At 41.3% G+C, this 14132-nt stretch overlaps 1 protein-coding gene across 1 annotated transcript in view; it reads left to right on the top strand.

Moving 5' to 3' along the window:
* Window positions 1-18: 18 nt before the first annotated feature.
* The window catches only part of MRE11 (MRE11 homolog, double strand break repair nuclease), a 38063-nt gene continuing 23949 nt past the window's right edge, over window positions 19-14132 (top strand). The window contains exons 1-6 of the mRNA XM_060771100.2: window positions 19-139; window positions 491-584; window positions 8141-8279; window positions 10246-10406; window positions 12172-12259; window positions 13073-13214. Coding sequence (XP_060627083.2) covers window positions 583-584; window positions 8141-8279; window positions 10246-10406; window positions 12172-12259; window positions 13073-13214 — 532 coding nt within the window. The 5' untranslated portion in view covers window positions 19-139; window positions 491-582. The remainder of the gene's footprint in view (window positions 140-490; window positions 585-8140; window positions 8280-10245; window positions 10407-12171; window positions 12260-13072; window positions 13215-14132) is intronic.

Below are 14132 nucleotides of genomic sequence, written 5' to 3'. Positions count from 1 at the left end.
CGAGAACATCGGCGGGAGCGGCGTGAAGGGGGCGTGGCATTATCACACGCTGCCGCCAAGGAAAGTTCCCTCACGACAGTCGGGTTTGGAGAAGTTACTTTCTGGCTGAAGGAAAGACAGCGTCGTTTGCAGTCCTTCTGTATGATTTCTCGCTCTGTTTATGACTGAATCTCTTTCCAGGTACAACTCTAGAGCAGGCCTGGGCCAACTTGGGCCCTCCGGGTGTTTTGGACTACGACTCCCACAATTCCTAACAGCCTACCGGACTACAACTCCCACAACTCCCACCGGCTGTTAGGAATTGTGGGAGTTGTAGTCCAAAACACCCGAAGGGCCCAAGTTGGCCCAGGCCTGCTCTAGAGTTACCTCAGACCCACGTGCTGTTGTTTTCCATTCACTTTATGTGATATTTACCCAACTTTTGGTTCAATCAATAAACAAATGGTATATTTTAACCATGCTTCTCCTTTTCTTGTGCTGTGATTTGTAGGTTTCACGTCTCCATCGCTCAAGACGACCAAACAACAAAGTTCCCTCGGTCCATAGGGAGCTGTAGCTGTAGAAATTAGTCCTGCCACTTCCATGTAAGTTTTCACACCATCTTCTCATATATATTATATACTAGCTTGGGGACCCGGCGCTGCCTAGGTTATTAGAGAAAGTGGGTAATGGCAGTTCTTTATACCAAGTTTGGTCCTTTTTTGGTCCTTGGATGACGGTTGCATTGTTTTCAGCAAGTGAGTGAAGGTACTTGAAGTCCCATCATCCATGGTCCACCGTCCGCCAAACTGCAGCAGGGTATAGAGTGGGTCATGAGGGCTCTGTGTGCCAATTTGGTTTTGATCAGTCATTGGTGAGGGTCGCAGTGGTTTCAATAAGTGAGTAAAGGTGCTGCAAGTCCCATCATCCATGGTCTATCCCCCTTAGAACTGCATCAGGATGTAGAGTGGGCCATGAGTACACAGTGTGCCAAGTTTGGGCCTGGTCTGTCATTTGTTGGGGCTACAATGTTCTGTGGGATGTTAATTAGGTGAAGGTACTACAAATCTCATCATTCGTGGCCTATCCTGCCCTGAACCGCACCAGGTTTAAAGTGGGCCATTGGGCCTCTGTGTGCCAAGTTTGGTCCTGATCTGTCATTGGTGTGGGTCACAGTGCTCTAAGGAAGTGAGTTAAACTACTGCAAGTCCCGTCATCCATGGTCCATCCTCACTCAAACTGCACCAGAATGTAGAGTGGGTTTGGGGGGGGGGGGTCTGTGTGCCAGGTTTGGTCTTGTTCTGTCATTGTTGGGGGCCACAAGGTGTTTTGGTCTTCAACTCCAACCATTCCTGACAGCTTTAGGCCCCTGTCCTATTCCTTCTGCTTCCCCAGAATGTTGCGGTTGGCTAATCAGAGACCATATGCAAATTGTACCTCGGAATGTTGAAGTTGGCCAATCAGAGACCATATGCAAATTGTACCTCGGAATGTTGTTGGCCAATCAGAGACCATATGCAGATTGTACCACAGTGGCAGCCAATCGGAATCTTGGAACTTGGCGTTATGTCTGTTGTTTTGTTGATTTGTTTTGTTCGATTGTTAATTGTTGTGGATCGATGTTGTTGATCCTGTTGTTGTATTGTTATGTTTTAATTGCATTGTAAACCGCATTGAGTCGCCTGTTAAGGGCTGAAAAATGCGGTATAGAAATGAAGCAAATAAATAAATAAATAAAATAACTTTCAGGCTGGCCAATCAGAGACCATATGCAAATAGCACCACAGTGGCAGCCAATCAGAAAGCTGGCACATACTCCTCCGCTCCCACCGCCACACGTCCGCCGCATACAAACTTTGACTTTTATTATATAGATAGACTAGCTTGGAAACCTGGCAGTGCCCAGGTTATTTGAGAAAGGCATTGTGTGCCAAGGTTGGTCTTTATCAGTTATATACTAGCTTTGGTACCTGGCGATGCCCGGGTTATTTGAGAAAGGCATTGTTTGTTTTGGGGTGTTAGGTAATACCATTTAGTAACACTATTTATTAGAAAAAAGCCAATGTTTGATATTGTCCCTGGTCCATCCTCTCCCAAAACTCACCGGGATATAAAGTACGTCATGGAGAGTCTGTGTGGTAAGTTTGGTCCAGGTCCGTCATTCGTGGCGGTCGCAGTGGTCTCAGGATGTGGATGAAGGTACCACAAATCCCATAATTTGTGGTCCATCCTTCCCCAAAATGTAAAGTGGGTCATGGGGGGGGGGGAGGTCTTTGTGGCATGTGTGGTCCAGGTCCATCATTTGTGGGGGTTGCAGTGGTCTCAGGAAGTGAGTGAAAGTACTGCAAATCCCATCATCTGTGGCAAGTGTGATCCAGATCCATCAGTTGGGTTCACAGTGCTCTGGATGTAGGTGAATTACAACTCCAATAAATCAAGGTCAATTCCCCCAAAACCTCTTGCTCAGTTGGTGATAATTCCTGTTTGCTGTGTGCCACAGAAAGGTAGTGGGAGAAGTCATACAAATTGCACACCTAGAGAGAGAAAGGAACCCTGGGATGTCCATTCTGGAGGAAAAACAGAACATCTAGAATAACATTGTCCCCGAATGAAAGCCTTCCCTTGGGTGGTGGGCAGTGTGGTGTTTGGGGAACACATTGGCAGGGTTTGGGAGAAATGTTCACATTGTTCACTATAACCTGCAGTGTCCTTGTAGGGAGTGCTTTGGTGGCTCTGTGGGTTATAGCTGTTTGTGGAAGCAGGAGGCTGTCTGTGTAAGTGGACACCTCTGTCACATACACACATTTTCACTTTTATTATGTGTGCGTATATATATCTTAGGCCTGGGCGGTTTCGTTTCGTTAATTCGTAATTCGTTAATAATTTGTTAATTTTTCCAATTACAAAACGATAACGAACCATTCTGGACAATTATTAAAAAAAACGAATTTTTAAACACGTTTTGTAAATGCTTCGTATTTCGTTATTGTATTCGTTTCGTTATTGTTCTGAGGTCGTTTCGTTATTATTTCCGCATGTCTGGGCCAGTTTTATGGTTTAATTAGTGAAAAAAAAATATAATATCACACCAACAGTCAAGAACAGAGGGAGAGGGAAGCTTCAGAAGTTTTTGGAGGTTTTTTAGCGTATTTCGCGGTCGCGTCCGCCATTAACGAATCAATTCGTTATTGTTTCGGAAATCGATTCGTTAATTTTTTACCATTTACGAAATTTCGTAAATATCGAACTTTTTAAAAGGAAAAATTTGTAATTATTTTAAATATCGAAACAAAAAAACTCCCCAAATACAAATCGATTTTAGAAACAAATTTTTGCGTTGTTACCCAGGCCTAATATATATATATATATATATATATATATATATATATATACACATACACATACATACTATCCGTCCCCTGCCACGCGTTGTTGTGGCTCAGTCTGGTGATCTGGAAAATAAAGTAATGAGAAAGTGTTGGTTTCTAAATTATGTAATTTCTTTATGCTTGTGGGCAAACTGTATTTCTTGTTGTTTCTTTGTCCGTGTTGATGTGGAGATTGTCTGATTTCCCTACTCTGGAACATGCAACATATAATTGTCCTTCTTTAGGGGCCCCTTTCAAATCTATGATACTATATCTGTGTGTGTGAATCATATCTATCTATTAGGGCTGGGCTATTCGTTTCGTTAATTCGTTAATTCGTTAAAAATTCGTTATTTTCTGAATTACGAAACGATAACAAAACTTTTTTTTTAACTTGGAAGTGTTTTTAAATATCGAAACGGCAGGCGCCAAAAAATTTTGTATTTCCGTCCATTTCGGAAATACGTAAGATGGCCGCCTGCCGATGCTTGCTGGGAGCTCTGCCGGCTGAGCAAGCGAGGGAGAGGGCGAGCGAGAGGGGCGAGCGAGCGGCGACGGTGAGAGCCATTCAGCTGTGAAACTCTCTGCCCCAGAGGGAGTGCGGTGGAGACTCTTTGAAACAGAGGCTGGATGGCCATCTGTCAGGGAAGGGCTTGGTGGGCCATTGACCTTCAGTTTTGGAGTTGTAGTTCACCTACATCCAGAGACCACTACAGACTCAAACAATGATGGATCTGGACCACACTTGGCCAGCGAGAGGGGTGAGCGAGCGGAGAGCGAGAGGGGCGAGCGAGCGGCGAGCCGAGCGAGAGGGGCGAGAGAGCGAAGAGCGAGAGGGGCGAGAGAGCGGCGAGCCGAGCGAGAGGGGCGAGAGAGCGGAGAGCGAGAGGGGCGAGTGAGTTGCTGGTATTTGTAGTTACAATCACAGAGCATTCTGAACCTCATCAACAATAGAATTGGGCCAAACCTTTCCAGAGCAGCGCGGGAGGGAGAAGCCTGTGGAGGGAGAAGTGCTCTCTGCTCTCGCGCGAAGAACAGAGAGCGCAACAGAGGGGACGTCATTCCCCTGTAACAGACAATCCCTGGTGGCAAGGAAGGCGTCCGCAAATGGTGGAGGCGGCGCCGGGTGGGCGTGGCCAAGCAATGTGGCCACGCCCACCCGGCGGCGCCTCCACCATTTGCGGACGCCTTCCTTGCCACCAGGGATCGTCTCTTACAGAGGAATAGCGTCCGCTCTGCTGCGCTTCTCCCTCCACAGGCTTCTCCTTCCACACGGGATGGAGAAGCCTGTGGAGGGAGAAGCGCTCTCTGCTCTCCCACGGAGAACAGAGAGCGAAGCAGAGCGGACGCCATTGCTCTACCACAGAAGATCCCTGGTGGCGAGAATGGTGGAGGCGGCGCCGGGTGGGCGTGGCCAAGTGATGCTGGCTTCCCTGGCCTGGAAGCCTCGCCACGCCCACCCAGCGCCGCCTCCACCAGAGGGGCGAGAGAGCGGCGAGCCGAGCGAGAGGGGCGAGAGAGCGGCGAGCGAGAGGGGCGAGAGAGCGGCGAGCGAGAGGGGCGAGAGAGCGGAGAGCGAGAGGGGCGAGAGAGCGGAGAGCGAGAGGGGCGAGCGAGCGGAGAGCGAGAGGGGCGAGCGAGCGGAGAGCGAGAGGGGCGAGTGAGCGGAGAGCGAGAGGGGCGAGTGAGCGGAGAGCGAGAGGGGCGAGTGAGCGGAGAGCGAGAGGGGCGGGCGAGCGGAGAGCGAGAGGGGCGAGTGAGCGGAGAGCGAGAGGGGCGGGCGAGCGGAGAGCGAGAGGGACTCAAACAATGATGGATCTGGACCACACTTGGCAAAAGCACTCAATATACACCCAAATATGAACACAGATGGAGTTTGCGGGAAATAGACCTTGACATTTGGGAGTTTTAGTTACGGGGATTTATGGTTCACCTGCAATCAAAGAGCGTTCTGAACCCCACAAGCGGCGAGCGAGAGGGGCGAGCGAGCGGCGAGCGAGCGAGAGGGCCCGCCAGAGTGAGTGCCTGCCTTCCCTCCTTAATAATAATTTAAATTTAATAATAATAATTTTAATTTCTCCTCCCTATTCTACTAAATTAATAATTAAATTTAAAAAATATTTTAAAAATATTGAAAAAAAAAGGGCGCCATCTTTACAAAATGTTTTGTAAATATTTACGAAATTTCGTAAATACTGAACTTTTTTGGGGGAAAATTTTATAATTATTTTAAATAACGAAACAAAAAAACACCCCAATTACAAAACGATTACAAAACCAAATTTTTGCGTTGTTACCCAGGCCTACTATCTATCTATAGCCTGGGAGTGATCCTGGATTCATTGCTGAGCCTGGAACCCCAGGTTTTGGCAGTGGCCAGGGGAGCTGTTGCACAATTTAAGCTTGTGTGCCAGCTGCACCAATAATAATAATAATAACAACAACAACAACAAAAAGGGAAGCTTTTGCACAGTTAAAGCTTGTGCGCCAGCTGTGGCCGTAATAATAATAATAATAATAATAATAATAAACTTTATTTATACCCCGCCACCATCTCCCCAATGGGGACTCGGAGCGGCTTACATGAGGCCAAGCCCAGACAACAATTACATAAAATAAAACTGAAAATGCAAACAACAAACAACAAGGTGCTGGTTTTGACCTATAAAGCTCTATACGGTTCTGACCCAGCTTACTTGTCTGAACGCATCTCCCTCTACGCCCTGCCTTGCAGTTTAAGACCATCCAGGGAGACCCTGCTCTCATTTCTGCCAGTGTCGCAAATACGTCTGGCGGGGACGAGAAACAGGACCTTTGTGGCTTCTATTTGATTGTAGGTTAACTATAAAACTCAGTAACTACAATTCCCAAATGTCAAGGTCTATTTCCCCCAAACTCCATCTCTGTTCATATTTGGGCATATGGAATATTTGTGCCCAGTTTGGTCCAGCTCCATCATTGTTTGAATCCAAACTGGCCTACAACTCCCAGAAATCCCAGCCAATTTATCAGCTGTTAGGATTTCTGGAAGTTGAAGACCAAAACATCTGGGGACCCACATGTTGAGAACCACTGGTTTAGGGCTTGATAGGCTAAAGCCAGCACTTTGACTGGTAGTCATTTAGCTGACGTAACAGAGGGTTGTAACAGATATGAATTTCATTGTAAAATCTTTTGTTTTTAATGCTGCTTCCATCACTGATGTGAACAGCATGGTAAAAAAGAGCAACCTTTTTGTTTTGTAACTGGCCTTGAGCCATGAGGAGAGGAGGATAATGCTGGATTGTGAATTGCTTTTATACTGTGTCTTTAATTTTGTTCTTCCTATGTTGTACACCGCTGTGAGTCGCCCCCGGGCTGAGAACAGCGGTATATAAGCAAAGTAGTTAAAGTAGTTAGTAGTTAGTTAGGAGGGTAATAAATTATTATTATATAAGTTGTAAGTTGTAAACCTATATCATGGAGCTGTCACTTTCTGGAAAGTCATAGAAATGGAAGTGAGTCATATATCCCTCTTTGAACTCCGCAAGGCTTTCTCCCAAGAAAGCATGCATAGGATAGAAATGTATAAGACAAAATACATCTTTCTCTGTACTATGTAAAATTGGACAGCAGCAACCAGGAATGGACAGCTTTGATTGTGTATCATGATAATGTGGATGGGGATGCAATAGCTCCATCTTGAGGCTCTTCTTGTACTCAGCACTTTATATATTTAGGTCTGCTCGTATGTTCCCACAAACTGCCCTATCACTTTTTTGTCCATGTCCAGCATTATTTTTTAATCTTTTAATTTTAATTACCTTTGGCTTACTTTTAGATTTTAAAGTGTGCTGTCCAATTGATAATGCATGTGTTATTGTTTTATTGTTTTGTTATTTTAAATTGCTTGTATTGTTATTGCTTGTATTGTTGTATTTTGGGCTCGGCCTCATGTAAGCCGCACCAAGTCCCTTGGGGAGATGGTAGTGGGGTATAAATAAAGTGTTACTATTATTATATTCTGTGATATGCAGGGATCCAGAATCTCATTGTTCTGTAATTTTGGATTCTATAAGTTAAAGTAAAGGTTTCCTCTTGACATTAAGTCTAGTTATGTCCAACTCTTGGGGGGGGGGGGGGGTTCATCTCAATTTCTCAGACGAAGAGCAGGCATTGTCCATAGATGCCTCCCAGGTCATGTGGCTGGCATGACTGCATGGAGCACCATTACTTTCCAGCTGAAGGGGTACCTATTGATCTACTCACATTTGCATGATTTCGAACTTCTAATTTGGCAGAACAGCGGGCTAACAGCGGGAGCTTACCCCGCTCCCTGGATTCGAAACACCAACCTTTTGGTCAGCAAGTTCAGCAGCTCAGCAGTTTAATCTGCTGCGCCACCAGGGGCTCCTTTGGATTCTGTAAATTACTGTAAATGAATAGGACCGTCCTTCTTTGAACTCAGCAAGGCTTTCTTTCAAGGAAGCATGCATTGGATAGTGAAGAACTTTCTAACTATAAGACCTGTTTATCAGTGGAACTCTCTGCCTCGGAGTATAGTGGAAGCTTTTAAACAGAGGCTGGATTGCTATCTGCCAGGGGTGCTTTGACTGTGTTTTTCCTGCATAGCAGGGGGTTGGACTAGATGGCCCATGTGATCTTTTCCAATTCTATGATTCTATGAAATAAGCAGGATTGTACATTAGCAGAGTTCTGTGAATGCAGCTTATGACTTTGCAAAATAACTTATTAACAGTATGGAGTGATAATGTAAAAATTGCAGTCTCAGTATTCTTTCTCATTTTTTTTAGGGACGAAGACGAAAAAGACACATTTAAAATTTTAGTTGCTACCGACATTCATCTTGGGTATTTGGAGAAGGATGCTGCCCGTGGAAATGATACGTTTGTAACTTTCGATGAAATCTTGAAACTTGCTCAAGACCATGAGGCAAGCTGACTTTTATCATTTAATAATGTTATCATTTGAAGCAAAGATACTTTGCAGAAATAAATAGTTTAATCTCTTGAAAACACTCCAGAAATTACTCTGTTGAAAACATTTCCTGTGCCTTTTATTGACTACATTATGTGAAGACTTTCCTGTTTAAAATAGCCTTTAACTAAGCACTTCATGGTCATACGGGGAATTTTAAACTGATTTTAACAATGGACCATTCTTGGAATTTTTATCATTTTTTTTTAGTTTTGGTTTTATGTTAAAATGTATATTTTAAGATGATGTGGGCTGCTTTGAGTCCACTGGGAGAAAGGTGGCATAGAAGTCTCCTAAATAAATAAATGCACCCTGTAACATAATTTTGTTCCTGGTTTATACATGTAATTCTTTAGTTGGTTCTATCATAAAAACTTAGGAAAAGTTTACTAGACTGCAAAAGTTTGTTTTTGCGAGACATCATGCAGCACATGTTTCTGTAGTTTTTAAATTAATATGTCATAGTGTGTCAACCAATTTTGTGTATATTGTGGCAGCCACAAAAATGACGTTTTTGGAGTATAACAACTACTTTCAAAATAAGTACCACACAATTAGACATGAAATAATACTTTCAGGAACAGATTTTTTTTCAAATTTTGTTACATAGTGTTATATGCAACATTGTCTTTGACCTCTCTGCTATTGTGTGGTCATATCCATCCTGGAAGTCTTCTGCTTTTGGTGAGAATTGTGTTTGTAATAAAGTATTATTTGTATTGCCATACAATTTAACTAGTTCGTGAAGTGCACAAAATGTTTTTGAGTTAATAAATACAGATGATGGCTTTATTTAGACAGTTTGTGCTATTTCTTGAAGTTTCACTGTGAGGTTTATTTCCAATAGTTATTTTCTAAAACTGAATACTGTATATACTCAAGTATAAGCCGACTTGAATATAAGCCGAAGCACCTAATTTTACCACGAAAAACTGGGAAAACTCTAGTATAAGCCAATGGTGGGAAATGCAGCATACTGGTAAATTTCAAAATAAAAATAGATACTAATGAAATTACATTAATTGAGGCATCAGTAGGTTAAATGTTTTTGAATATTGACATAAAACAGATTGTCAATAGAGTGTCCAACTCTGATTAAACCATTATTCTAACCTTCTTCAATGTAAATATGGTTACGTATCCTTCCAATAATAACAATAATAGTAATAGTAATAATAGAGTAAAATAATGTAAATATAATAATAACAATAATAGAGTAAAATCATAAGTGAAATAATAAAATAGAGTAAAATAATAAATGTAATAATAATAAATAGAGTAAATTAATAAATATATGATAATAATAATAATCCAGCAAAATAAAAAATAACTTGACTTGAGTATAAGTTGAGGGGGGGGGGGGTTATTCAGCTTTAAAAAGGGCAGAAAACCTGGTTTATACTTGAGTATATACGGCAGTTACTCATTTGATAGAAATTGATTTTTCAGTAGCATTGTTCATAGACAACACAAAGCCAAGTTTGTGGCTTATCACTTGTATCTTCCTTGACAAGCCAGAGCAATAAAGCTACAAGAAGTGTGACTTAGTACTGACTTGTTGAAGAAGAAATCAGCCAAAGTTTCCTATTCACACAAAATGATAAACAGCAATGGATAGATGATACTCGGTGTGTTAACCACTCTGACATCTGCAAAGAGGCAAACATAAATAATATGCAAAACATACCAACATTCTCATTCGTTCACAGTAAAATAGTGTTTTGTATTTTTTGTTCTTCTGATGTCTTCATGAAAGAATTTTTGTGAGGATTTGGGTAATAGTGAGAAACTATTTTTTTAGACCTGGGGTTTTGTTTTTATTAACCTATTTTAGGTCTTTAAAGCCTTTCTGAGTAATGTGTATGTCTAACACTGAATATGAACAGAAATTTTGAGGTGGGTTTCTTTTTCATTGCTGTAGGTGGACTTTGTTTTGTTAGGAGGAGACCTCTTTCACGAAAACAAACCTTCTCGGAAAACTTTATACACTTGTTTAGAGTTAATGAGGAAATACTGCATGGGTGATCGTCCTGTCCAGTTTGAAATTCTGAGTGACCAATCAGTCAACTTTGGATTTAGCAAGTAAGTGGATTTCCTTGGAAAGTAGCAGCTACTAGAAAAGTTTCTAATTCAAGTTGAATGCAGAGAATGGAGTGTGCAAAAGTGATCTCTTCTATGCTCTGTTGTGGGGACTGGAAAAGGGTGTTTTTCCTATTTTGTATTACTTGTGGAATGCATTCAAGAGATGGATTGGTGCTGACATCCCATTAATTCTGGCACCATGTAGAAGAATAGTTCTTTATTAAAGGCTCATTTATTTCAACAAAATCTGCACGTGCATGGTTTTTAAATTTTCACGTTGTTTGAAATGAGTTTTTAAAATTGCCTTGCTTTAACTTATCACATTGCTGAATATACGATATGTTTATGTTTGTTATTTCTGGATTCTTAGCTTGCTTTAAATTGTCTAAATTGATCTTATTGTCCATCACCGTGAAAGCCATGATATCAACTAGGATATTGGTACAGGCAGTCCCCCAAGTTACGAACATGATAGGTTCTGTGGGTTTGTTCTTAAGTTGAATTTGTATGTAAGTTGGAACAGGTACATTTTTAAGGTGTAAGTAAAGGTAAAGGTTTCCCTTTGACATTAAGTCTAGTCATTTCCTACTCTGGGTGGTGTCCGTACACACCTCCAAGGTCATGTGACCAGCATGACTGCATGGAACACCATTATCTTCCCACAGAAGCAGTACCTATTGATCTACTTGCACTTAGCATGTTTTCAAATTGCTAGGTTGGCAGAAGCTGGGGCTAACAGCGGAAGCTCACCCTGCTCCCTTGATTTGAACCATCAACCTTTTGGTCAGCAAGTTCAGCAGCTCAGCGGTTTAATCCAGTGCACCACCAGGGAGCCCTGTGTCTCCCTGGTATAGCTCCAGCCAAATATGCGTTTTTTTAAAAGCTTTGGATAGCATTGGGAAAGCTTAACACCCCTGTGGTGTTTGTTGTGTTGTCTGTGCCCTATTCAGAAGATATCCCTGTGAGAATTGAATTTTGAAAAATCTGGCTTGTTGTGGAAACAAGGATGGTGATAAAACTTCAGCTGAGATCCCTTTCTCCCATGATAATAACTCTTACAGGAGTTAATTTCCCTTTCTAGGGGTACATTTCTCTTACTTCCTGTTGTCTCAGTCCCATTCTTAACTATTTGTAAGTTGGATGTGTATAACTTGGGGACTGCATATATTTTAATTAAAGTAATAAAATTCTTATTGCAATCAGTAACACTTTTAGTGATTTTGGATTCTGGGACATCCTATTTGTGATGGGTCCTGGAACTCCTCATATAGTTATGCGCTATTTAAAAAATTGGTAAGGTGGTCTCACTATTTTTGTGACATGCAGTGGGGGGAGGGCTCCATGGTCATTTTACTCCAGAGTTCTTCCTTGATGTTGTTACTACGATCTGAAAACAGAAGCTTCCTTGCATTTGTAGAAGTGACAGATTCAGCCAAGATTCTTGTTAAATGGTGGGAGTGCTTTTTAGATAGTGGAAGTGAACTCCTTCTGCAGTTTCTGACAACACCTCCCACACATTGGCAAGGGTCCAATCATCATTTGTAGGAGATTTTAAAGAGAAGAAGGAATCAAAGTGGAGAGGATCACATCTCCTTCCTTCGTAGAGATGAGTGGCTTTGTGGTTTAGGTTCCACCAATGGAAACTTTGAATTTAACTAGTTTTTTCAGAATAATACAACAAAATGGTATTCATTTGTATAGGGCCTATGTGGCGAGCAGTGATATTTCTGTTCATAGGGATGTTGACATATGCTCTTCTGTTCAGGTTTCCATGGGTAAACTACCAAGATGGAAATCTCAACATCTCCACTCCTGTCTTCAGCATTCACGGAAACCACGATGATCCCACAGGGGTAAGAGTGTTAAGAGAGATAAGGCAATGAGTAGGTTGTTGGAATTACTGGAAACACTGGTAAACCTTCTGGTTAATGGTAAAAATTACATCCTAGCAAATGTATATCTAAATGCTGAAATGAGATTCAGCATGCACTTGCAGCATTAATATTTAGATACATTATAATCAGGAAAGATTTTGTGACTTTCAACATTGGATTCAGGTTTTTAAAAATGATTTATTATTGTGAAGAAGGAACATGCTTATTAAGAGATAAAAAATAAATGCATGGCTGAATAATGTAGTTTGTTTGTTAACATAGGTTAAAGCATATTTTCTTAAACATATAAGCTTCTAAATTGAGTTTAGTTTATCTTTAATAGTTCCACAAATGTGCTAGCACACAAGATATTATACTGCATTGTGTATTTACATATTTTTCTGTTACTCATTTAAGGACCTGGATAAGTAAATAATTGTTTATGCTGGAGTCTGGACAATAGCTTTTTGTTTAGTTGAGAGGAACCTGTTCTTATTTGTTGTAGGCAAAGTGACTTGTAAGTTATATTCAGCTGGCTTGGAAAGCATATATGGGCTTTTTCTTTAATGTTTTGAGTATTCAGGAATTCAGTAAAGGTAGTGGGTGACTTAGGAAATATCTATACTGAAGAATTAATGACATTGTAAAACTACAACTCCCAGAATTCCATAGCATTGCACTGTGGCAATTAAAGTGGTGTCAAATTGCATTAAATCTACAGTGTAGATCCACCCTAAGCAAGCATATGAGAAATGAGCATTAATTGTCATTACTCTTCTGTCTCTCTTACAGGCAGATGCCCTTTGTGCTTTGGACATTTTAAGCTGTGCAGGGCTTCTGAATCATTTTGGACGATCCCCATCTGTAGAGAAGATAGATATTAGTCCTGTTTTGCTTCAGAAAGGCAAATCAAAAATTGCTTTATATGGATTAGGTAGGTTTCTTGAAAAGATTTAATCATGGCATGATATCTTAAAAGATTGAACAGGCTGGGTGCGCCTTTCCCATTGAATATTTTCCAGTTGCAATGGACTACAATTTGTAATTTGTGGAAATGTGAAAGTTGTTTCCCAGCTAGAAGGCATGTAGTTGGAGACTGTTTTTCTTTTATTGTAAATCAGTGTGTAGATTTGTTGAAGCTGTATACATAAATGACAGGACTAATAATATGTTTCAGGAAGGCTTGACATTAATGTCACAATACCACTAAATACTACCAGTGCTAATAATAATATTTAACTTAATTTAGTAGAATGGGGCGATCTGGTGAGAGAGTATCGGAGCTTGTTCTGGACAGTCTCATTGCCCAGATGAATCAATTTGGTTTTCTCTAAACAATGAATTGAAATGATATCACAACAGTGTATGCTTCAGGTGATACTTGTTATCATGGCCTTTGTTGAAGTTCAAAACACCTGGAGGGCCAAAGTTTTCCTATGCCTACTCTAGAGCAGGGGTCCTCAAACTTTTTAAAAAGAGGGCCAAGTCACAGTCTCTCAAACTATTGGAGGGCCGGATTATAATTTGAAAAAAACATGAATGAATTCCTATGCACACTGTAAATGCCTTATTTGTAGTGCAAAAAGCACTTAAACAATACAATAATTAAAATGGAGAACAATTTCAACAAATATAAACTTATTAGTATTTCAATGGGAAGTGTGGGCCTGCTTTTGGCTGATGAGAAAGGATTGTTGTTATTGTTGTGTGCTTTCAAGTCGTTTCAGACTTAGGTTGACCTTGAGCGAGGGCCGGGTAAATGACCTTGGAGGGCCGCATCTGGCCCCCGGGCCTTAGTTTGAGGACCTCTGCTCTAGAGCATATAGCACTGCTTTAAAGCTACCAGTTTCAA

This window comes from Anolis sagrei, chromosome 3, assembly GCF_037176765.1.
Source record: "Anolis sagrei isolate rAnoSag1 chromosome 3, rAnoSag1.mat, whole genome shotgun sequence".
NCBI classification, from domain to species: Eukaryota; Metazoa; Chordata; class Lepidosauria; order Squamata; family Dactyloidae; genus Anolis; species Anolis sagrei.
Note: the sequence above shows the minus strand (reverse complement) of the source record. Positions and strands in the feature narration are given on the sequence as shown.